Raw genomic sequence first — 23,438 nt, 5'->3', positions numbered from 1 at the left:
AAAAACCACGGGGAAGCAGGTGAAAAACCACGGGGAAGCAGGGACCAGTGGCAGTGCCAGCCCCACGCCAGCCCCTTGTGCCCGCGGGAAGAGGGAGCAATGTGTCTCACCGGGAGCTGTACCCCCGGTCACCCCGCGCCACCTGCACCCACCGGCTGCCTGCCCACGGGTGCCATCCCCAGCGGGGAAACCTGTGGGCAAAGCCCACGGGTGCAAGGGACCCCGCTGCAGGGCAGAGCCCCCTCGGCCGGGCTCCCCCTGCCCCTCGCCCGGCGCTGGGTGCTCGGCGCTGGCTGCCGGTGCCGGGCGCTGCCGGTGGAGGCGGAGCGCGGCCGGTCCCTCCCCCGGGCAGTGCCCCGGGCCCGCCCCGCACGGCCCGGGAGGAGCCGCCGCCGCCGCGGGCACCGGCACCGGCACCGGCACGGCCAGGAGCGGCGGCACCATGGCCTCCGAGAGCGAGGCGCAGCGGGCGCTGCAGTATGAGCAGACCCTGGTGAGTGCGGCCGGCAGCGGGCACGGGAAGGGGGGGGGCACCGGAGGACACCGGGAGTGGGGGGCACTGGGCGCAGCGGGGCGCGGCGGCACGCCCTGGGGGGAGTTGGGCGGTTTGGGGGTGCTGCCCCGCTCAGGGTGGCAGCGCCAATGAGCTCCGCGGTGCCCGGTTTGAGGTGCCGTCTCCGGGCTGCGGCTGGGCAGGGTGCTGGGGCAGGGGGGCCACCCCCCGGCCCCCCCGGAGGTGGAGGAGCTCGACCGAGCCCCCACCCCAGGGGCAGGACTTTTGCGCACACCTCATCCCTCCCTCCCCCAAAACCCCTCATCACTGGCGGGGTGATGCCCACCCCGTGGGTGCTCCCAGAGGCATCGCTCGGGCACATTTCACCCCCCGCGCTGCGTGTCCCCGGCCCTCTGCCCCCAAGATAGTGTATCTCCCCTGCCTGCAACCTTAGCCCCATGTTTACGAAGCCTTCCCCTCAGAGGCCTCCCTGCTGGCACCCAGGCGCCCGACTGTCCCGGAGGTGTCCTCCCTCCCCGCTGTGCCCACGGCCCCTCGGCTGCCCACGGCCCTCGGACATCTCAGGCAAAGGTGCTTCTCCCTGGCCTCTGGTTGGGGTGGTGCCCAGGGTGGCTTAGCAAATGGGTACTTTGCCCCGGCAAGGGCATTCAGACAGGCAGGGCTGGGGAGGTGGGCAGGGAAGCGGGGGGCTGAGCTGCTGCAGGCTACCCGTGCCCACGGCTGCCCGAGTTTGCCGAGAGCCTGAGCTGGTTGCTGCGAGCGGGGCCGGCCCTGCTGAGGCTTGCCCACCCGGCGCGTGGGCACGGGACAGTGTCAGGGTACTGCTGCACCAGGCACCCTTCCCATTGCCTTTCCAAGCACCCAAAGCCCTTGTCTGGGGGTTCCCCTCAGTGCCCACCCCAAGCTGCCCCTTCTCCGTCGCTGTTGGGTGGCTGTGGGGCACTGGCTGGCCATGGGAGCCCTGACTGTGCCAGCATCTCCACGATCTTATCGCCCCCGTGGTGCCTCCTTGGCAGGGCTGAGCGAGGGAGCAGCCAGGGGCACAAGCAGGGGTGCGCAGCACCGTCCGATGCGAGCCGTGGGGGTGCCTCTTCCCCCCACCCCCCAGCGCCGGACTGTCCCCCCCAGCGCTGTGTCCACGGGGGCTGCACAGAGAGGCCAGCCCAGCTGGGCACTGCGGGACAGAGGAGCCTGCGGGCAGCATGGGAGGGGAGAGGCACACTGGGCTGGCATCGGGGCAGCCTTGCGTGGTGCCGGCAGACTTTGCCCTCCTTTCCTCCGGGCGGGGTAGCACCCGTGCCCTGGGCACCCCAGGGCGCCCATCCCCATGGCCTCTGGGCTGTGGCGAGGCTCGGGAAACCGCCTGGGGCTCGTGGGTGAGGCTGGGTGCGGGCTCCTGTCCCACAGCCTCACGCCTGGCTTTCGGGAGCCACCTGGGCGCATGCTGGGCAGGAGGGGTGCCCGGCCCTCCCCAGTGCATCTGAGCCACCACCAGCTCCTGCCTGCACTTGCCAGGAGGGTCAGGATCCAGCTGGAGCCTGTTACGGGCTGGTCCGAGCCAGACTGCCCTGGGGACAGCCCTGGGGACAGCCCCGGCGAGACAGCTCTTGCTGCCCGTGCCCACAGCCGGGGCATCACAGCCACGCTGCAGGGCTGTGCCCGGCTGTGCCCAGCCATGCCCAAAGAGCCCGGTCCCCACGCCACGTCCTTACCCCCCGCAGATTTCACCAGCCCCGGGGTGCCATGGCCATGGTGCCACTGGGGGCTGGCACAGCCCCAGCCCTGAAGGTCTCCCCAGGCCATGGCGTCCCTCCCTGGGGACCCCATGCTGGGCAGGTGCCCGTGAGGACCCCCAGGCCATGCCAAGGGTGCCGGGGTGCGTGCCAGCCCCGGTGCCCCCCGCATGCCAGGCTGCCGAGGTGGGGAGCAAAGGGCCCCCGGGGGAGGGGGGATTAAGCTTGACAAACTGCCCTTGTTCACTGCGGAGCTGCTCAGGGCGATTAGAGCCCGGCTAAGACGGGCAGCGTGACACAACACCCCCCGGTCCCCGCCTGCCCGCTGCAGGCCTGGGGGACCCCCCGCCTTTAAATATCCCCCCCCCAGCATCACGGTTTGGGGGGAAGGTTGGCTGGCATCGGCCATGTGGAGGTGGGCACCGCTGCCAAGCAAGCGCAGCGCTATGGGACAGGGTGGCACGGGGACACGGCAGCACCAGATGCCAGCACCCGCCGCAGGCGCAGCATCGCCCGGATGCAGCGGGCACCGTGGGCTGGCACTGCTTGGGGGGCTGCGGCACGGCCGGTGCCCGCAGGAGCGAGGCCGACATAGCGGCCTTGGCCCGCGCCCGTGTCCCCGGGTGCCCCCCCCACCAGCCCCCCCCCCCCGCCCCGTGCCCGCTCCCTGCCCGCCCGGCACTGTGATTGTTCAGCTGCTTCGCGGCGGAGGCCGGAGTCCCGGGGCTGTTTGTGTTTCAAAAGGCCTTTGTGGAAAAATAACTCGAGCGGGAGGAGGAGGAGGAGGAAGAGGAGGAAGGAGAGAGCCCACCACTGGCCTTCACCACGGCCCCACAGCCGTGCCAGGGCTGCCAGCACGGCAGCTGTGGCTGCCCGGCATGGGGCACCCCCGGGGTCCCATGTCCTACCTGCGGGGCCGTGGCACGGGGCAGAGGGGTGGCACGGGGTGACAGGTGGCAGCGGGGTGGCACGACCCCTTCGCTTGCATCCCTGCTGTTGCAGGTGGGGTTGGCTGCAAACGAGGGGAAGGGGGGAGAGGAAAATCCTCCCCCCCCACAACCAGGCTGGACCCCCTGGGGCTGGGCATCCTGCTGGGTGCCCCAACACCTGGGGGGGCAGCGTGGCAGCCCCCGGCACGGCCCCAGGAGGTGGGCACAGAGCTGGTTTGGGGGGCACTCAGCCTGGGGGTGCCCCCATCCCAGCCGGGGCCGGCTGTGGGGCGGCAGTGGGGCCGGGGGAGGCGGGCGTTTGGCAGGGTGACAGCGCTCCTCGGGGTGCCGGCCCGTTTCGTCTTCCAGAGGAAACAAGCTTCGCCCGAAGGGAGCCTTTGAACACAGGGCCCCGTGCGGGGCCGGGGTCCTCCTCTGGCAGCCGATGCTAGATCCGGCCCCCCCCCGAGGTGGCTGTGCCGGCATCTCCGCCTGGCGTGTGCCTTCCCCCCGGCACGTTTCCATAGGGCGAGGAGCCACCGAGCCCGTGCTGAGCAGGAGTTTGGGGGAAAAGCCATGCCAGGAAAGGGTCAGCAATGGAAATGAATGTGCCCCCACCCCCCCGCCTGCCTCCCCACCCTCCCTCCCGCTGCCGAGCACAACCCAGGTATTAGACAGCAGCGAATCCATCCGGCGCCGCTCTGGCTGCTTTCTGCTCCCTGCCAAAGGGACCTGGGCAGGAGCGATGCCCCGTGAGAAATGCACCTTCATGCCATCCCCACGGGGAGCTGGCACATGCCAGCAGGCCAGGGGGGTGTGAACGGGACCCAGGCACCCGGGACGGGCACCGCTGCCGGCAGCCAGGGCTGGGCTGCCCACGTGCCAAGCGTGGTGCCCACCCGTGGCGTTACCCCTCTGCCGGGCGCCGGCACGGGCCGTGCCACGGAGGAGGGCGGCTGCGCCCCGGCTGGGCAGCCACGTGCTGTGCTGGCACGGCACGGCGGGTGGGCACGCCATCGGCATGGGGCTCACGTCGCCCCGACGTGGGAGCCTGGCAGGGCCTCCGCGGCCCTGAAGCCTCCCTTTGTGCCGGGCCAACCTCTGGCACTTGGCATTCAGGTCGTGCCGGGGGGAGCGAGGCGGAAACCAAGCAACCGAGTCCTTGGCAGTGCCCGCCAGCGCGGGACAAATGCCCCCGGCTCGGCGGGGAGGACGGGCACAAAGAGCTCCTGGCCGGCATGGGGGGCACTGCCAGGGCCACCTCCCTGCCAGGGCCAGGCCACGTGCCACGGCCAGGCAGGAGGCAGCTGAGGAGGAGGCACAGAGCCGCTTGCATCCCCTTGCTCCCCAAACCCCCTCCTCATAGCCCAGGGACCACCCTGTGCCTGATGCCGTGTCCCCCTCTCCCCCGGGACTGGGGGTATGTCTTGCCCCTCACTGCCCTCCTGCCTCCCTGCTGCTGGCTGAGACCAGCCAGCTCATGTCATGTGTGGTCTGCTGAGGCTGCCTCCCAGGGGGGAACATCCCAGCCCTGCTTTTAGTGATGCTGAGGGAAGGCGCCTGCAGAGCACCAGCACAACCCCAATACCAGCCCTCAGAGAGTTTCCCAGCCAGACTGGCCGTGCTCCCATTGCCAGAGGCCCTTCCCCACCTTCAACCAGGCCAGCCTGGTGCCTGAAGCACATGGGTAGGGCTGGGGACTGGTACCGGTGGTGCCAGCTGCCTGCACAGGGCACGTGGGCATAATGATGTCCATCGATCCCCGCGATCCTTATCTGCCCAGCCTCTTCTGACACCCCAGCTGGCACCCAGAAGCACCGCTGCCCCTTCCCCTGGGAGCACCGTGGCCGCCTGTCCCCTCACCTGGCACCCCCCCAGTGCTGGGAGGCCATACCAGTGCGCCCGCTGCTCCCCTGCCTCAGTTTCCCCACTTGGGCGTGAGAGCCGGGGTGCCAGCCCCCCCGTGACGCCCCCCCGCTCCTTCTCCCCCAGATGTATGGGCGCTACACCCAGGACTTGGGCACCTTCGCCAAGGACGAGGCGGCCCGGCTGCGGCTGCAGCAGGGGCACGGGGAGGGGGACACCCCCCGGCCCCGCCGCCCCTCCGAGCTGCTGGAGTACACCCAGGGCCGCTGTGCCCCCTGCCGCGGTAAGGGCCACAGGGGATAGGGCCATGGGGGGGGACACCGGTGGGCACAGCCCCATGGCAGCACCTGGTCTAGGCACGGCTGCCCACCCTGCCACGGTGGCGGCGGGTAGGGTTTCTCCGGCTGTCATGGGACACCGGCGCCGAGGACAATGCCACCTGCCCGCCGGGCAGCGGGGACACAATGGCCTAAAATAGCCGGGCACGCCGCAGGGTCCGGAGGCCCCCAGCGCCTCTGCCTGGGGCCGTGCCAGGGGGGCCGTGCTGGTGGGAGGTGCGTGCCTGGCGGCACCATGTGCGGCTGTGCACAGCCGGAGCCCGCCGATCCTGCCCGCCGGTGGTTGTGGTATGGCTGTGACGGCTGGGCACGGTGGTGCTCCCGCACCGGACGGTGCCTGTGGTGCTGGGTCGGTGCCACCGGTTGTGAGGGCTTGTGTACCTGCCAGCCTGGCCCTGCCGCCCCGGCATGCCCATTCGCGGGGTGCCCGGCCCTGAGCCTGCCCTTGTGCCCGCAGTCTGTGCCTTGCAGTGCCAGCGGTTCCTCATCTCCAAGGTGGGCGAAGACTGGGTCTTCCTCATCCTCCTGGGGCTGGTCATGGCGCTGGTCAGCTGGGCCATGGACTTTGCCATCGCCACCTGCCTCCAAGGTGAGCGGGCGTTGGTGGGTTCCTGGGGCCCTGGCGGGGCATGGGATGGCCATGCCGCAGGGCCGTGCCATGCCCCTTGCCACCCGTGACCCGCCTGGCCGGCTGTGCCCACAGCCCAGAAGTGGATGTACGGGGGCCTGGACACCAACGTGCTGCTGCAGTACCTGGCCTGGGTCACCTACCCCACCGTGCTCATCACCTTCTCGGCCGGCTTCACCCAGATCCTTGCCCCCCAGGCCGTGGGTAGGGTACCGTGGGGGGCTGCCTGCACCCTAACGGGGTGTCCCCTCCATGGACTGTGGGTTGGGAGCTGCCTGGGTGTCCTCCTGGGCTATGGGGTTGAGAGTCCTGGAGGTCTTCCAAGGGCTATGGACTGGTCTTCAGAGGGTTTCCTGGGGGCTGTGGGGTGGATGACCTCCCAAGCTTTGGGTCTGGGGGGTCTTAGGGGTCTTCCTATGGCTATGGGCTAGCCTTCAGAGGGTCTCCTGGGGGCTATGGGATTGGGGTCCCTGCAGGGCTATGGGTTGTCCCTACATGGCCATGGGGCTGTTCCTGCCAACTGTACTGTGGCGAGAGGCGTCTCTGGGGTCTCCCTATGGCAGTGGGGTGTGTCAGAGCACCAAGGATTTCCTCCAGAACTAGGGGGCAGGGGGTCCCCAGTGTTCCCCCTCCATGGCTGTGGGTCAAGGCTCTCCCTGCGGTGCCAGGCTCAGGGATCCCTGAGATGAAGACCATCCTGCGGGGCGTCGTGCTGAAGGAGTACCTCACCCTCAAGACCTTTGTGGCCAAGGTGATCGGGCTGACGTGCGCCCTGGGCAGCGGCATGCCCCTGGGCAAGGAGGTGAGGGCAGTGCCCGGGGCAGGGAGGGCAGAGGGTGGTGGGGGGGGCACCGTCCTCAGCCCCGCCACTGTCCCCGGCAGGGTCCCTTCGTCCACATCGCCAGCATGTGCGCAGCCCTGCTCAGCCGCTTCCTCTCCCTCTTCGGGGGCATCTACGAGGTAAGCAGGGTGGGCTGGCCCCGGTGGGGCTCCGCCTGTGCCCCCCAGCAGGTTTGGCAGCACCCGGGGCGGGGGGTGGGGGGGGCAGTGCCCACTCACCCCCGGCTCGCCTGCAGAACGAGGCAAGGAACATCGAAATGCTGGCGGCCGCCTGCGCCGTTGGTGTCGGCTGCTGCTTCGCCGCCCCCATCGGAGGTAGGGTCACCCTGGGCCCCCCGCACCCCCACGCACCTCCCACCCGGGCACCGGGGTCTGCCCGGCGAGGCAAACAGGACCCCCAGGACGGCTGGCATGGGAAAGGGCAGTGCTGCTCGGCGGGGAGGAGGAAGGGAGGAGCGGGCACCATCCTCTCGGAGGTGTAACGTCTGCTCTCGTCCTCTCCCCTGCCGCCCTGCGCTCCAGGGAGCTCCCTGCTCCGGCCCCGCTGAGCCCTGCCCGTAGGTTGGTGACGTGTCTAACTCTTTCCTTGCCCTCTGCCTGCTGCGCTGCCCCATCTGTCTGTCCGTCTGTCTGCGTGCCGCCCCCCCCAACCCCAGCGCCAACGTCATTGCTCACGTCCCCATGCTACCCTCTTGCTCGCGCCGACTGCTGCTCTGCCATGCCTGCTGTGGCCAGCCGGGGACCGGTCACACATTTTGCCAGGGAAGCCCTTGAACCGCCCCATAGCGTGGCCATGGGGCCGGCTGGACCCCTGCGGGCCATGCACGAGCGTGGGCTCGGGGCGGGAAGCATGCCAGGCGCCAGGGACCCACCCGGGTTTCGCCGCCTCCCTCGTGCGCTTCCCCCCGGTGCCAGGCGTCCTCTTCAGCATCGAGGTCACCTCCACCTTCTTCGCCGTCCGCAACTACTGGCGCGGCTTCTTCGCTGCCACCTTCAGCGCCTTCATCTTCCGCGTCCTCGCCGTCTGGAACAAGGACGAAGGTACCTCCGGGGTGGGGGGGAGGCACAGGGGTCCCCCCACCCAGCCCCCCTGACCCCTGCCGTCCCCCAGAGACGATCACAGCGCTGTTCAAAACCCGCTTCCGCCTCGACTTCCCCTTTGACCTGCAGGAGCTGCCCGCCTTCGCCGTCATCGGGTGAGTGCGGCCACCCCGGCGCCCGTCCCATGGCCCCGGGGTGGCAGCGGTGGTGATGGCGGTGGCAGCAGGACACGTGGGTGCTCATCCCTTGCCTCTGCCCAGGATCGCCAGCGGCTTCGGGGGCGCGCTCTTCGTCTACCTCAACCGCAAGATCGTGCAGTTCATGCGCCGCCAGAAGACCATCAACCGCTTTCTCATGAAGAAGTAGGTGCCCAGCGGTTCCCGGGACCGGGGCGGCGGAGCTGGGGCTGCACCAACGTCACCTCTCCCACCCTGTGCCACCCCGCCAGGCGCCTGCTCTTCCCTGCCCTGGTGACGCTGCTCATCTCCACGCTGACCTTCCCGCCCGGCTTCGGACAGTTCATGGCTGGCCAGGTACCCGCCATGGGGTGGCACACCAGTCCCCATCCCGGGGCCACCGCCAGCCCCAGCTGACCCCTGCCCATCACCAGCTCACCCAGAAGGATACCCTGGTGACACTCTTCGACAACCAGACGTGGGCCAAGCAGGGGCTCAGCGATGAGTTTGAGTACTTGGGCATCCTGGAGGCCTGGCGCCACCCCCGCTCCAACGTCTTCGTCACCCTTGTCGTCTTCATCCTCATGAAGGTGGGTGCCTCCTGCCCCTGTCAGCCCCAGGGTGCCAGCAGGAGGCTCTGGGGAGGGGCTCCTGGATGCCACCGGGGAGGTGCCGGGTGCTTGCCAGCAAGGTGGTACCGGGAGGCACTGGGTGGCTGCTCCCAGAGGCCACCGAGGTGTTGGCTGGGTGCTGCCGACATGCCGTCAAAGAGATCTTGGCTGGGAGCCCACCAAGGTGCCAGCAGGAGGTGCTGGCAGGGTGCCCCCCGGTGCCACCAGGGAGGTCCTGGCCAGGTGCCACCAGGGAGGTGCTGGCTGGCTGCTCCCAGATGGCACCAGGGAGGTGCTGGCAGGGTGCCCCTGGGAGGAGCAGGGCTGCCCCACGGCACGGTGTGGTACCCGTGTGCTGCTCCACCGCAGCCGGCTGTGGGGCACGGCAGGGGCAGGAGGCAGGGCTGGGCCGGGGGGAGCAAGTAACAGGTGCCTGCATCTCCCACTCAGTTCTGGATGTCGGCCCTGGCCACCACCATCCCAGTGCCTTGCGGAGCCTTCATGCCTGTCTTCGTCATCGGTGAGGGCCTGTACCCCGCAAGGGCATGGCAGGAGGAGGGAGCTGCCTGCCAGCCTATGCTGAGGCACGCATGGGCATCCCGAGGTGTCCCCTTCCCTGGCAGCGCCGGGGCAGAGGAGAGGGCACAAGGCTGGGTCGGGTGCCAGGAGAGCCCCCGTGCCCACTCTCAGCCCCTCTCTGCGGGCAGGGGCAGCCTTCGGGCGCCTGGTGGGGGAAAGCATGGCAGCCTGGTTCCCTGATGGCATCCACACCGACAGCAACACCTACCGCATCGTGCCGGGGGGCTACGCCGTGGTGGGTAAGCACCGGGCCGGCACGGGGACACCATGGTGGGCATCACTTGGAGATGCCCCAAAGGGGCGGGTGGGTTCCCCAGGGCTGAAGTGGTGTTCCCAGGGACGGGGGGTGACACCACCACTGGGGATGTCCCCGGGAGGTCCCAAGGGCTCTGGGTGTGGTGGATGCCCTAGGGGTGGGGACCTGGGGTGGGGACCCAGGCTGGCAGGCAGCACCTGACAGCCGCCCCCATGTCTCCCGGGGACGGGCACAGGGGCAGCCGCACTGTCAGGTGCCGTCACCCACACGGTGTCCACGGCCGTCATCGTCTTCGAGCTGACGGGGCAGATCTCGCACATCCTGCCTGTCATGATTGCCGTCATCCTGGCCAACGCCGTGGCCCAGAGCCTCCAGCCCTCCCTCTACGACAGCATCATCCGCATCAAGAAGCTGCCCTACCTCCCTGAGCTGGGCTGGGGCCACCACGAGTGAGTGTGTGTCCCCTTCCCTGTCCCCAAGCCCCTCACCAGGCACAAGGAGAGGGGGTGGCATTACTCTGAGGTCACTGTTACCCTCCCTGGGCAGGAAATACAACGTGCGGGTGGAGGACATCATGGTGCGGGACATCCGCTACGTCACCCTCAACTGCAAGTACCGGGACCTGCAGCACGTCCTGCACAGCACCAAGATGAAGAGCCTGCCGCTGGTGGAGTCGGCTGGTGAGACAGGGGCAGGGGGCTCTGCCAGCGCCCGCCCCGGCCGTGGGGCGTGCTGGGATGGCAGCGGGGGGATGGCGAAGGGGGCTTCAGGAGCCAACGTGGCCCCTCGCTGCCGCCGGCAGAGTCCATGATCCTGCTGGGCTCCATCGAGCGGGCGCAGGTGGGGGCCCTGCTCAGCCACCAGCTCAGCCCCCAGCACCGGCTCCAGGCCCTGCGGCAGAAGATGCTGGCCGAGGACGGGCACCGGCTCTCCGATGCCAGCATCTGCTTCCAGGTGAGGGGGGCGGCCACCTCGGGGGTTGCCCGGCCAGGGTGGCCCCCGCCGCCATCTCCCCACCGCCCCGTCCCCCCGCAGATCAGCACGGAGGCCTCCTCGGGTGCCCCCACCCACACTGCCCCCCGCAAGCCCCTGAAGCCGGCGCTGAAGCGGGTGCCCAGTGGCCCAGCCGAGAGCCCCCCAGGTGAGTCTGCACCTGGCCCCCCCCGGCCTCCCCTGTGCCCCCCCGCTGACACCCCCCTCCCCACCCGCAGCTGGCACCACCGACCACACCGGCATTGCCCTCAAGAGCCTCTTCTGTGCCAACAGCGCCGCAGAGCCTACCGAGGTGAGCGCCCATCCCTGCCCATCCCTGCCTCCCCTTCCCATCCCTGCCTGACCCTTTCTCCCAGCTGCCATCCTTTGCCATCACTCCCGTCCCTTTTCACCCCTTTGCGCTCCTTCCCAGTCCTGCCCATCCCTGCCCCTTCCTGCCCATTGCTTTCCATTCCTTCTCTCCCTGCCCCACCCTTCCCATTCTTGTCCCATCCCTTTCCATTTCCACTCAATCCTGCCTGTCCCTTCCCATCCCCTTCCATCCTTTCCCATGCCTGGCCTCCCTGCCCATCCCTACCTGTCCCATCCCTTCCCCTGCTCATCCCTGCCCATGTCTGCCTGTCCTATCCCTTCCCTTCCCTTCCTGTCCCTTCCCTGCCCATCCCTGCTGGTCCTTTCCCTTCCCTGCTCATCCCTGCCTGTTCCTTCCCATCCCTGCCCATCCTTTCCCTCCCCTGCCCATCCCTGCCCGCCCCTGCCCATGGCACCACCACGCCATGCCCTAACACCGCTGTCTCTCCCCACCTGGTGCCAGGCCCAGGGCATGGCCTATCGCAAGGCCAAACGCGTCCGCATTTCCATCGCGGTAAGCTGCAGCCAATCGCAGGCTGGGCACAGCTCCTCTCAGCCAATCAGAGCCCAGCATGGATCTCTGAACCAATCAGGGGCCTGGCAAAATTCTGCTTGGCCAATCATGTTTGGCCCATGTGTGCACCCAATCTCAGACCGTCTCGATTCTGCTCAGCCAATCATGGTGTGCATCCTCCCAATCCCAAACCTTCCTGGCGGAGCCGCTCGGCCAGTCACGGCCATGGGATTTGCCCCACTCTTCTCAGCCAATCGTGGCACAGCCTGCGTTCCCTCCACCAATCACAAGCCCGGCTTCTCCCGCCTTGGCCAATCGTGGTGTGACCTAGGTCCCCTCAACCAATCACGTTACCTGACCTGCACGCTGCCCGCAACCCGCCCACGTGCTGCCTGCGCCCTGCCTGCATGTGCTGCCTGCACCCTACCCGGCCACCGCCGCCACGCTGCCTGCAGCCTCGCTACGCCCTGCCTGGACCTCGCTCGCTCCCTGCCCGTGCCCTGCTGGCGCCCTGCCTGCAGCCGGCGTGCGGGCACGCTGCCCGCTGCCCTGCCGGGCTGCTCACGCTCTCCTCTTTTGCAGGAGGAGCTGGAGCTGGGTGACAGGATGACCCCTGCGGAGGTGAGGGGGTGGGCAGGGGCAGGCGGGACCCTCCTGCCCACGGGGACCCGGGAGATCCCAACGGGGCGCCGAGGTGTGAGGTGGGCGGGGGGGGGACAGGGAGCGGACGACTCCAATGTCCCCATAACGCTAGGTGCAGGGAGGGGGTGGGGGGCCTTCGATGGCACCCTGGGGGGCCGTGCCCCCTCACCCTGCCCCATGGCATCTTCCCCCTCCCCAGATCCTGGAGTGGGAGGAGCAGCAGCTGGACCAGCTGGTGGACTTCAGCAGCGCCAAGATCGACCCCGCGCCCTTCCAGCTGGTGGAGCACACCTCGCTGCACAAGGTGCGCCCGCGCCCTCCACGGATCCCCGCCCGGACCCCCCCCAGACCCCCGACTCAGCCCCCTCTTCCTGCAGACCCACACCATCTTCTCGCTGCTGGGCCTGGACCACGCGTACGTCACCAGCATCGGGCGCCTGGTGGGCATGGTGTCCCTCAAGGAGGTGAGCGGGGCGGGGGGGGGGTTGGGGGGGCTGGAGGGGCACGGGGGGGAACACCCGGAGCCGCCCGCCCACGGGTTTGGGGTGCCCGCAGCTGCGCAAGGCCATCGAGGGCTCGCTGACAGCCAAGGGGGTGAAGGTGCGCCCGCCGCTCGCCAGCTTCCGCGACAGCACCGCCAGCGCCGGCGAGCCCGACACCACCGCCCTGCACCAGCTCTGGGACCGCCACCAGCACCACCCTATGCCCCGCGAGGCCGGTCCCGGGGGCGACGACGAAGATGATGACACCCCCAAGGGCCAGTGAGACGGGCCCCCGGCAGGTGCCGGGGGATGCCCGCCCTGTGCCCACTCGCACCGGGCTCGGCATAGGGGTGGGCACCCTCAATCCAGTGCCGCTGCCCCCGCCGTGTGCAGGGGGCTGGCCAGGTGCCCCCCAGCCTGCCTGTACCCCCTGCCTCCCTGCCAGCTCTTGGGGCTTCCCACTTCGCTACCTCTGCCCTCCCCCAGCCCCAGGTGCCCCCCGGCACGGCCACCACCCTCACCCCCCCTGCCTCCACGGGCACGGCAATGTCCCTGCTCGGGGTGGCACGGGGGGCAGAGGGGCGTCAGGTCGGGGTGCCCACGGGGACACGGGTGGGCACTGCCCCTCTCCTCAGCACCTCATGGCTGGGAAGGGGGATCCTGCCTCCTCTCCGCTGTGCACCCCTCCCCATGTAAATACAGAGATTTTTATATTAATTTAATAAAAGGACTTTATAAACAGAGCCAGCGCACTCAGGGGCTGGAGGCTGGGGGGGGGCACAGCCGGCAGGCACCGGCTGAGCCTCACCACGGCACCGGGGTTGGCATCACTCGGGGCAAGAAGACTTTCTTTACCCGGTGCCGGCTCACAGCGTGGCCTCGCTGCGGTACAGCAGCTGCGGGGGCTCACCGGGGCGGGCGCTGGCACGGCGCTGGGCGGTGATGACCAGCGTGCCGGCCTCGGTGAGGGTGCAGCTCACCGAGAGCGGGTCCGTGTCCTCAGGCAGCTGGCACTTGTGGGTGAAGGTGTCGCAGATGGTGCCATCCTCAGCCACCTGCAGGGAGGCAGCGCCGACGTGGTGGGGCACAGCATGGCGTGGCGGTACATAGCACATTCCCAGTTACCCCAGTGCTAGTGATGGGGCAGCTCCCAGTCACCCCAGCTCCAGCAGGGAGTTCAGCAGGGCAGTTCCCAGTTACTCGGGCATTTCCCAGTTACCCCAATGCCAGGAGGGAGCAGCTCCCAGTTGCCTCAGTCTTGGGGGTGGGGTAATTTCCAGTTACCCCAGTGCCAGCAGGGACTGTTCCCAATTGCCCCCCACCAGCAGAGAATGCAACGGGGCGGGAGTTCCTGGTTGCCGCATTCTCAGTGAGGACGGTTCCCTGTTACCCCAGTGCTAGCAGGGGCCATTCCCAGTTACCCACCCCACAGGAGGGGGTGCTGTGGGCCAGGACCCCCCATTGCTCCATGGCCAGGGCAGCGCGGGGGGGGAAATGCTGCCCCCCCCGGGGTTCCTCACCTTCTCAGCCTGGATGGCGACGTGGCAGTTGGAGGTGGTCACCACGATGTCGGAGGGCTCGAACTGGCTGACGTCGGCCACCACCTGGTAGGTGTCACCCTGGGCGCGCACCCAGGTGCCCAGGCTGCAGGGGCACACGGTGCCCGAGGACCCTGCGGGCATCGGGGGGGCTGCCGGGCACGGGGGCATGGGGGCACTGTGCCCAGGGGCTGGGGCACTGGGGGGGGGTGTGGGAGAGCCTGGTGACATGGCAGGGGGGGCTGGGGGTAGCAGGTGGCACTGGGGGTTTGGGGACGTTGGGGGGGAACTGGGGGCCCCAGGGGTATGGGTTGTACTGGGTCATCTGGGGTGGGGGGTCTTGGGGTAGCAGGAGGCACTGAGGGGTCTGGGGGTACCCGAGGGCACTGGGAAGGTCTGGGGGCACTGGACGACCTGGGGACAGCAGAGGAATGGCTCAGGAGGCTGGGGACACAGGATGGCCAGGAAAGTCTGGGGGGGAATGGTTTGGGGAGGGGCACTGGGGTTACTGGGGGGGGGCTCTGGGGGTGTACAGGAAAGTGGGGGCTAGCAGGGGACACCAAGGTTCTGGGGCACAGGGGGGCTGAGGACATCAGGGCAGCCAGGAAGGTCTGGGGGACATGAGAAAGGAGGGGGGGGGGGGTCACGGGGGGGGCTGGGTACACGGTGGCCCTGGGGACAGCACGGACCAGGGTCACTGGGGACGTGGGGAGGGGCACAAAGGGACTTGTCAGGGGGGAAGGGCTAGAAGACAGTCCAGAGAGTCATGGGGCACCCGGGGGGGGCAGAGTCGGGGCTCCCCTCCCAGCCCCCCCGGTCTGTGCTGTGAGGGCGTCCCACGCTGTGCCCGGGCACAGAGCAGCCGGATAACCCTTGGAGAGGGACCCTCCCTGGGGTAGCAGAGACCCCCCCGCCCCCCCATCCCCGATACCTGGGTACCCAAAGGCCTCGTGTGCCCGTGCCCCAAAGGGCCCGTGCCGCCGGTCACCCTCGAAGCGGGGCTCGCCGTGCCCCTGGCCGTAGGCGCCAACGCGCTCGGCGCGGTACGCGGAGGCCGAGCCGAGCGAGGCCATGGTGCCTGCCACCCGCGCCCCCCAAGGCCCCGGCTGCTGGGAGGGGGCCGGCCGCCTGCCACCGCCACCGCCACCGCCAGATGCCCATAATTAGGCACCCCGGCCCCAGGAATGCGAGATAAGGGCCGAGGCCTCGCCGTCACCCTGCGGGGCTGCGGCAGGGAGGGGGGGACACACGTTGCTGCCACCTCCAGCCTGCCGTCCACCCCAGTCCCTCCCAGGGAGGAGATGCTCCCCACCCACCCCCAAGAAGAGGTGCCCGGCGCAGCGCTCGCACGATGGACTTTATTCGAGACCTGGCGGGATGGAGGAGGGGGTGCCGGGGTGTGGGCACCCCATGGGTACCCGACGGGTGCCGCCGCAGCAGGGCGGGGGGCTCAGGCAGCTCCCGCGGGTATGCACACGCGTGCACACGCACATATGCTCCCAGGTGTGCACACGCGTGCGCACACACAGAGACAGAGCAAAGCCTTCCACCCGTCTGCAGGCAGCCCGTACCCCCCCCCCCCCCCCCCCAAACCACCCCGGTGCCGCGGGGAGCAGCCGCTGTTGCCGGAAAGGGGGTGGTGGCGGGTGGCAGGGAGCCCATCGGCATGGCGTCAGGCCTGCTGGCCCCTGCACCTCCTCATAGCTTGGCCATGCAGGGAGAGGGGAGCTAGCCCCACGCTGGGCACCCCACGGCGGGGAGGGGGAACGAGTGCTGTGCCTGGCGGAGGTTGATGGAGGGTGCTGGGGGGGGGGGGGGGGTGCGCAGGAGCAGGGGCGTAGCGGGTGCTGGGGGCACCCCGGGGTGCAGGGCTGGGGGGGGCCGTGGCCGGGCTGGGCGAGGAGCAGCATGCAGCGGGCGAGCGGCTCCACGAGAACACGTGCCATGCGGGAAGGGGGACACAAGCGTTGGCAAAAACTGGCATTCCTCCCCCAAATGGCGTGCCCGGACCCCCGGCACAGCTTTGGGGGGCCCCCGGAGCTGGGGTGCCACCCCCGGCCAGGACGGGGGAGCTGGTCGCCCTTCGTGTAGGCACTTGGTTCCCTGCTAGGGGTGAGTGACTCAGTGACGGGGACGTCGGTCCCGCTGCCTCCCCCCTTTCTCCACCCCACGTTGCCCCACGGCAGACTTGGGGGTCCCTGGCTGGGCTGAGCCCCCTGCCGCGGGGCTGGCTTGGGGGTGCTGTTGCTGGTGGCCCAAAGCCCCCAGCTCGGGGGCCCATGCCATGCCCACCCGGCCCCCACCCGGCCCCACAGTCTCCCCGTGCCGACCCCATACACGTACAAAAGTATAGAAAGCCACGGCACACCTGCGGCCCCCCCCCCGGCACCCCTGTTGGCCCCGTGCCCCGAGGCAGCAGTTCACAGTTTAAAACTCAGTCCGATAAAAGCCGGCCGGGGAGAGAGGAGAAAAGCCCCCAGCTCCCCAAATCCCTCCGCCGCCCTGAGCCGAGGGTGCTGGGCACGGCACGGGGGCACCACAGGATGCTCAGAGAGGTTCAGCCATGCCAACGGGGCGGGGGGGGGGGGGCTGTGCCTGAAAGATGAGCCCGGGGCTGTTTGAGGGGGGGGACATGCGAACAACCAGCCCCACTGATTCCGTCCCATCAGTTTTGGGGGGCACATCTGGGCATCAGGGCAGGTGTCAGACCTCCCCCCCAAAGCCCTTCCCTGTGCCCCTTTCCCGCTCTCATGCAAAAATCCAGGAGGGCAACGTTGTGGCCAAGCGGGGCCAGGGCATGGTGGGGGCACACTGGCTGGGGGGGCTGCAGCGGCCCCCCGAACCCCCCCCTGCGCCCAGACAGCGAGGGGGAGCAGCGGCAGGGCCCGTCCCTCGCCCAGTGTGGGGTCCGGCCGGAGGGCGGCGGCGGGGGGGCTGAACCCCCGCCGGGAGAGGCAGGGCACCCCAGGGGGGCATCAGGGCTCTTCGGCCTCCTCCTCCTCCTCCAGCGATGCCACCCCGGAGGAGGCGACGTCAGAGACTTTCCGGCGGAGCGGGAAGTCCTTGCTCAGCACCACCTCATCCTCAGCGGGCGAGAGGCAGGCTTCGGCGTAGGACACGGAGTAGAGGGAGTCCTGGCACCGGAGCCGTGCCAGGCCCCGCAAGGCACTTTGGCTGGCCGGGGGGGGCAGCTTGGGCAGCAGCAGGTCCTCGCTCCCCAGGGAGCCCAGCAGTTTGGCAGTGAGTTCGGAGGGGGACACCATCTCCAGGCTGCAGAGGCTGGAGCAGAGGGTCTCGGGGGAGAGGGTGTGCGAGGAGTCGCTCTCCGGCTCGCAGGAACCGTGCCGCACACCCAGCTGGCACAGGTGGCCCTGCAGCAGGTCTCGCAGCAGTGCACTGGCGGGCACCGTGCCGGGCAGCTCTGCAGAGAACCGGGATGCCCAGGGTCAGTCCAGGGCTGATGGCACCACGGGCTGCCAGCTGCGCCCCCCGCCCCCCCCCCAGCCCTGTGCCCCGCAGGATGGGAGCAGTGGGATGGAAGCAGTCCCATGCCAGGCTCTGTATCCCCTTTGCCCACAAATTGCTGCATGTGTGCCACCAGTGACCACCAAAGGAAAAGCAAAGTATGCCCTGGCACCGGGGATGGTGTCACGTTGCAGGGCTTCCCCATCCCCGGCACGGGCACTGCTTGCCGTGGTGCCAGGCAGGGACACTGCTCCGTAAGGGGGTGGCCAGGCTGAGGAAAGTGGCCAGGCATTGGGCACCCCACTCCTTCAACCCTTGGCACTGGCAGCAGGACACCAACACCAGCAGCAGGACACCTTGCCTGCCTGGTGGGTGCCTGCTCCCCATGGTGCTTACCGGTGGGCTGGGAGCTCTCCGTGGAGGGCATGAAGTCCTCGTCGTAGGACTCGTCGTTGGAGTCGTCCCCGTCCACCGAGGACCAAGCTCGCAGCTTGGCCTCAGCGATGGCAAACTGCTCCGCCACTCCTGGCACGGCACAGGCACGGGTCACGCACGCACTGGGAGGTGCCCCCAAAATCCCCCCTGCCCCACTGCCTCCGTGCCCACGGTGCCATGGTACCGATGGATGGATGGATGGATAGGGACAACCCGCCCCACCAGCGCTGTCCTCGGCCGCAGAGGAGGAGCGTGCCCGCCGGCCGTGCCCCGCGCGGTGCTCACCGGCAGCGAAGCGTGCCTCCTGCTCGCCCTCGCTCAGGTGGCAGTAGGAGCTGAAGGCGCTCTCCAGGGCGGCGGGCGGCTCCACCGGCTTGCACCAGCCCTTCCACTCGATGAGGTGGGCGACGCGGCCCTGCGCCATAGCTGTTGGCTTCGTCACGTGCTCCTTCACCACCTGCGAGATGCCTGCGAGATGTGCCCCCGCGTCAGCACCCCCTGGGCACCCCAAGCCGCCTCCGCAGAGCCCATGACCCGGCACCCCCTGCCTCCAGCCCTTGGGACCTGGCACCCCCATGCCCTCCTCTTGGGTGCCACCAGGGACCCCTTAAGCCCCCCCAAATCCCAGAGGCTGACCCCCAATGCTCTCCCCAAGAAGCCCAGCCCCCTCACCCACAGAAGACACCGCCCCCCCTTCCCCAGATGCCCCCGGGCCAGGCGAGCGGTTACCGTGCAGCGAGGAGCGGGCCAGGGCGGCAATCTCCTGGATGGTCAGCGCGCGCCGCGACTTGGGCAGCATCTCGACAGTGTCCTCAACATTGACCTGCCGGAGCGGACAGGGGCGTCACGGCCCCCGGCCACCCTGCCCACCCCCTGCCACCGCTCCCCCTCTGGGACCCCTGTGCCCCGGGAGGGGGCTCGGCCCTGCTTGGTGCCCAACCTGTGGGTCCTGGGGTGTCTGTGCAGACAAGCGTGTTACAGGCACACAAGCACACATGTGCAGAGGGATGTCACAGCCGCTACGCACAGGGCAGTGGGTACACGCACGCCTGTGTGCACACTCACGCCTGCGCTCTTATATGTGCATGCACATATGTGCACGCGCAGACACGCTCAGTGCCGGCTCACATAACCCCATGTATACACACACGCACAGAGACACTCATACACATGCACTGACCATAGACACACACGTGCACTCGCTGCACACACACATCTCACTGCAGATAGGGCCCTCCTCACCGTGCACACACATGAACTCACTGCACGCACACGCGTGCTCACTCCATGTGTGCATGTACTGTACACACACGTGCACTCACTGTACACACACAGGCACCTCCACACATGCACCCGCGCACACACACGCGTGTGCACGCCTGGTACCACTGAGTGTGCCCCCCAGCTTGTGCGCGCACGCACACGCGTGCGCGTGCAAGGCCACCATGGCCGGCCTCCCCGGCGCCCACTCCCCGGCAGCACCCGCCATGCCAGAACATCCCGCTGCATGTCCTCGTTGCCCGTCCTGGCCACGCCAGGCCCCGAGCCCGTGGCCACGGGGGAAGCGATGCAGGATTTGGAGGCGCGCAACAAATTGCATTGCCATGGCAACGAGGCACCGTGGACTGATTTCTCCCAGGATACAGCCCGGCTCACGGCTGACGTCAGAGCAGCCCCGGAGCCGGCTGCGAGCTGGCAGGGCCGGGTGGGCAGCGGAGCCCCACGCACCCCCAGCCACAGCCAGGCCGGGTGCCCCGCCGTGGGGTACCGGCACACGGGCACCCTGGCCGGGCACGGCTGGGCTCGGCGGTACCTGGAGGAAGTCCTGGCTGTCGAAGGAGGCCTGGCGCACCAGGCGGGGCAGCGGGCGGGTGGCACTCAGTGGCGACAGTGCTTTCACCTCCTTCCACTCCACGCACAGCGTCGTGTCCACGGCCACTGCGGGAAGAGCCGGGGCCGGTGTCAGCACCTCCGTCCTGCCGGCAACCCCCTCAGCCCCCCACCCCAGGACAGTGGCTTCTTGCTTGGTCTGAGACCAGACACAACTCGTTGCAGGGCTGCTTTGGAGCAGCTGGGTGCTGCGGCATGGGTGACTCACGCTCGGGCAACTCTTCTGCCTCTGTCAGCGGTAACGCACGGCCCCAGCCTGGCACCGGGGTCCGGGCGCCCGTCCCAGCTTGGCGGCTGTTTTGGGAGGGGTGGGGGCAGCTGGACCAGGCTGGGGCGGGACGAACTGGGCCAGGTACGTGTGGAGGGAGATGGTGCTTGGGCTTGTGGCAGGGGGCCGATGCCCCTCCACCATGTCCAAAATCCCCCTCCCCAATTCCCCATCTCTGGGGCAGGAGGGAAAGGAGCAAAAAGGGATGGGGGCAATAAAAGCAGCTGCAGCCGTCCTCTGCCCCAACAGCCTGACCTCCTGGCACCGGCATCCTGATCAGATGGGTCCCCGCCCCCTCAGGCACTGACTCCCAAGCACCGGGGCCAGGGAGGGTCCCCTATCACTGCAGCCCCCAGGCCAGGCCAGCCCCCAAGGGGCCGGGGTAGGATGTCCCTGAGGGGCCTCATTCTCCCTGCACCAAGGTGGGCCTGGCTGATCTAAACTGTCTGTGAGGTGGGATATGGGGGGCCAAACAGTGCTCCCCCCAACCCCCATCTGGTGGTAGCCCCTGGCTCCTGGAGAAACTGCTGATGGCATTGCCCCCATCCCCAGCTGTGGGCAGGGGCACCCTGTGGTGATGCTCCAGCATCAATACCCCTAACCCCCTAGCAACACCACCCCCAGGCCCCCCCCCCGGCGTGTCTGCAACACCCCCAGCATCGTCCCAGCCCGCACCAGCCCCAGCCCCCAGAACACCCTCGGATCACGGCCACAGCCCTCAACGCCCCCATCCCTCCTGCAGCACCCCCAGGACATCTGCAGCACCCCCACAACACCCCTGTTGCATCCCACACCCTGCAGCACACCCCTGCCAGCCCCCATAGCCCCTTCAATAGTCCCCCAAACACCTCTATCCCTCTCATAGCACCCCCATCATCTCCCAGGCCTTTGAACAACACCCCAGTCCCACACCTCCTTCTCAGCCCTCTGCACTCCCCACACCACCCACCAGCTTCCCTAGAGCTGCACCCCAGCCCTTTCAGTCCCCCCAACCCCGACACACCCTCACCTCCCATATCTCCCCGCACCCCCTGGGCCACTCAGCTGCCCCAGAACAGCTTCCCCAGGCCCCAAACCCCCATCCATCTAGAGCCCACATCCCCCTCTATGTACCCGCCTCCTCCAGAGCCCCTCAAGCTCCCTGTACCCCCCCCATCCTTAGGCACCCCAACCCTGCATGCCCCCCCTCCCCACCTCCATACCTCCCCATATCCCCAGCCCCCATAGCCTCCCAATCCACATAAAACACCCCATACACCGCCACCCCAACCCCTAGACCCCCTCAGCTCCCCCATAGCAGCCCCCCCACCTTCCCACATCCCCCCAGCCCCCAACACCCTCATCGTATCACCCCCGGCCACGCCACAGCAGCCTCCCCACAGCCCCCCCTACACCCTCCATACCCTAAGACCCCCCGCCATGGGCCCCGAACACTCCCCCCCCCCCCCCCCGCCCCGGGTCCCAGCCCGGTGCCGCTCACCCACCGATGGTGGTTTTGGAGCCGATGCAGCCCATGCTCCCGGGGGGGCCCCGGTGCGGGCACTACCGCTGGCTCCGCGCCGCCCGCATCGCCCCCCGGCCGCATGGGCGGCCCCGGGCAGCGGCCGAGCCCCACCGGAGGCTGCTGCCGGGTCGGGCCGGGCCGGGCCGGGCCGCGGTGCCGGAGCCCCGAGCGGTGCCTGCACCGGGCCGGGGAGCAGCACGTCCAGAGACGTCACTGCTGGGGGAGGAAGAGGAGGGAGACGGGGGAGGCGGGAGGGGGGAGGGAGACGGGGAGGAAGAGGAGGAGGATGGGGAGAGGGAGGGAGAGGAGGAGGAGGAAGGCTGGAGAAGAGAAGGGCGAGGGGGTGAAGGGTGAGGGAGAGGAAGGAAGGGGAGGATGGGGGAGAGGGAGGCTGGGAGGAAGGGGAGGAAGGGGAGATGAGGAAAGAGAGGACAAGGGGGATGACGGCAGCCGGGGAGGATGAAGGAAGAGGAAGAGGGGGACGGAGGAAGAGGAGGGGGGCGCGAGGAGGAGGAGGATGGACGAAGGAAGAGGAAGGGGCTGAGGAGGAGGAGGAGAAGAGGAAGGCCGGGCACCGCGGAGAGCGCCGTGCCAGCACCGCGGACAGCGCCGCCCCGCCCGGCCCCGGGGCGCCGCGGCCCCCGCCACCCCCCGGCCCCGGGCCCGGTCCCCCCCCAGGCAGGGTCACGGCCCGACGCTGGGGGCCCCGAGCGAGCCCCGCAGGGGGACAAGGGGCAGGGACCCTCCAGCAACACGGCCCCGGGCCTGCCCACGACAAGGGGGCTCAGGCCCTGCCTCCCCCACCCCAACCCCACCCCCACAGAGGGGCTGCTGCTGCTGGAGTGAAGCTACAGCCCCTGACATGGGGCCGGGGGTCCCGCCTCGCCGGAGCTGGGTTTGGGGCAGGTGGGTGCAGGCGGGTGCAGGCTTTAGGACATCACCTCTGACGGCACCACAGCGACCTCCCTTGCAGGAGATCCAGGCCAGCACTGATGCCAGGCCGAGGGGTTAACTTGCAGCCAGAGCTGTCTGTTCGTTCTGAAACCTAATGATGGCAATTAACACTGCAGAACCTTTTCCCTGGCACAGAAGGGCACTGCCAGGGTGCCACCCTCCCCCTTGGCAAGCAGACTACCAGAGCAGCCTAAAGGGCCTCCCTCTTCACTCACTTACTCCAGGGCAGGGGGAGCTCCTGGCCAGTCCCCCCCCCCCAACAGGCCCTGCCGGCCATTCCCTGCCAACTGCTTCCCAGCATTAGTGCTGCCAGGGTTGCAGCTCAGACAGATCAGCCTCTAATCTGGGGAACAGCCTCTGGTTAATTATTCTGTACCCTCTGGGCCATAGCCAGGGTGACTCAGCAAGAGTCAGCCCAAAGCACCAAAGACCAGACCAGCCCTGAGGGGGACCAGCCTCCATCCCCAACAGGGACACCCCATTGGGGACCCCGGGCAGGGCCAGGGGCAGCTCAGCCTTGCCCAATCTCCACCCCACCTGCAAGACAAGGCAGGAGGGTGCCGAGAGAAAAATCCCCCCCCAAAAGAGAAGGTGTGGGGGGCAGTCCGGCCCGTAGCTCCTGCCGCCCCAAGGCAGAGCCCGAGGAGACCACACAGGTCCTGCCACTTCTGTGCCTGTGGGAAAAGGAACATTTGGGAATGTCGGGGCTCTGCTCCACAGCTAGGGTGCTGGCAGGGCTGCCCACTCCACCACGGGACACCCTGTGCCAGGCAGAGCTGGCGAGGGGGGGCCCAGGGGGCCTGGCTGGAGGCACATCCGACCCCCTTGCCACCCTCCCAGCCCAGGGGTGGGGGGGGTACCTACCATCTGCCTTGGGGTGCCAGGGGAGGC

General features: G+C 69.0%; 3 protein-coding genes across 6 annotated transcripts; 1 reads left to right on the top strand and 2 right to left on the bottom strand.

Annotated features, from left to right (window-relative positions):
• Nucleotides 1-366: 366 nt before the first annotated feature.
• On the top strand, nt 367-13,236 carry CLCN2 (chloride voltage-gated channel 2). 4 transcript variants are annotated; one of them, XM_052804712.1, is made up of 24 exons: nt 368-493; nt 5,169-5,325; nt 5,838-5,969; nt 6,084-6,212; nt 6,677-6,810; nt 6,891-6,968; nt 7,085-7,163; nt 7,764-7,889; nt 7,960-8,044; nt 8,150-8,251; nt 8,338-8,422; nt 8,500-8,655; nt 9,127-9,196; nt 9,384-9,494; nt 9,747-9,960; nt 10,058-10,191; nt 10,314-10,465; nt 10,547-10,652; nt 10,723-10,796; nt 11,319-11,369; nt 11,952-11,990; nt 12,211-12,315; nt 12,389-12,475; nt 12,567-13,236. In XM_052804712.1, the coding sequence occupies exons 1-24, from the start codon at nt 443-445 to the stop codon at nt 12,774-12,776; spliced, it is 2,667 nt and encodes an 888-aa protein (XP_052660672.1). In that variant the 5' UTR covers nt 368-442; the 3' UTR covers nt 12,777-13,236. The 4 variants fall into 4 exon arrangements, with proteins under 4 accessions (XP_052660673.1, XP_052660674.1, XP_052660675.1 ...); XM_052804713.1 differs by lacking the exon at nt 11,319-11,369 and having other exon boundaries at nt 367-493; XM_052804714.1 differs by lacking the exons at nt 12,389-12,475; nt 12,567-13,236 and having other exon boundaries at nt 367-493; nt 10,547-10,656.
• A 93-nt stretch (nt 13,237-13,329) lies between these two features.
• On the bottom strand, nt 13,330-15,104 carry LOC128149468 (heat shock protein beta-7-like). The gene is made up of 3 exons (XM_052804716.1): nt 14,963-15,104; nt 14,014-14,165; nt 13,330-13,548 (listed from the first exon to the last, which is right to left on the bottom strand). Exons 1-3 carry the CDS (start codon nt 15,102-15,104, stop codon nt 13,360-13,362), a joined length of 483 nt encoding a protein of 160 aa, XP_052660676.1. The 3' UTR covers nt 13,330-13,359.
• A 271-nt stretch (nt 15,105-15,375) lies between these two features.
• FAM131A (family with sequence similarity 131 member A) lies at nt 15,376-22,059 on the bottom strand. Its single transcript, XM_052804964.1, is given in 7 exon segments — nt 15,376-17,452; nt 17,893-18,021; nt 18,217-18,399; nt 18,661-18,754; nt 19,745-19,869; nt 21,574-21,617; nt 21,619-22,059. Coding segments are annotated over 7 exon segments (1,077 nt in total). The 5' UTR covers nt 21,675-22,059; the 3' UTR covers nt 15,376-17,006.
• Between the last annotated feature and the right edge of the window lie 1,379 nt (nt 22,060-23,438).

The sequence above is a fragment of the Harpia harpyja genome, chromosome 12 (genome assembly GCF_026419915.1).
Source record: "Harpia harpyja isolate bHarHar1 chromosome 12, bHarHar1 primary haplotype, whole genome shotgun sequence".
Taxonomy (NCBI): Eukaryota; Metazoa; Chordata; class Aves; order Accipitriformes; family Accipitridae; genus Harpia; species Harpia harpyja.
The sequence above is the reverse complement of the archived record's forward strand: the minus strand, read 5'-3'. Positions and strand labels throughout refer to the sequence as shown.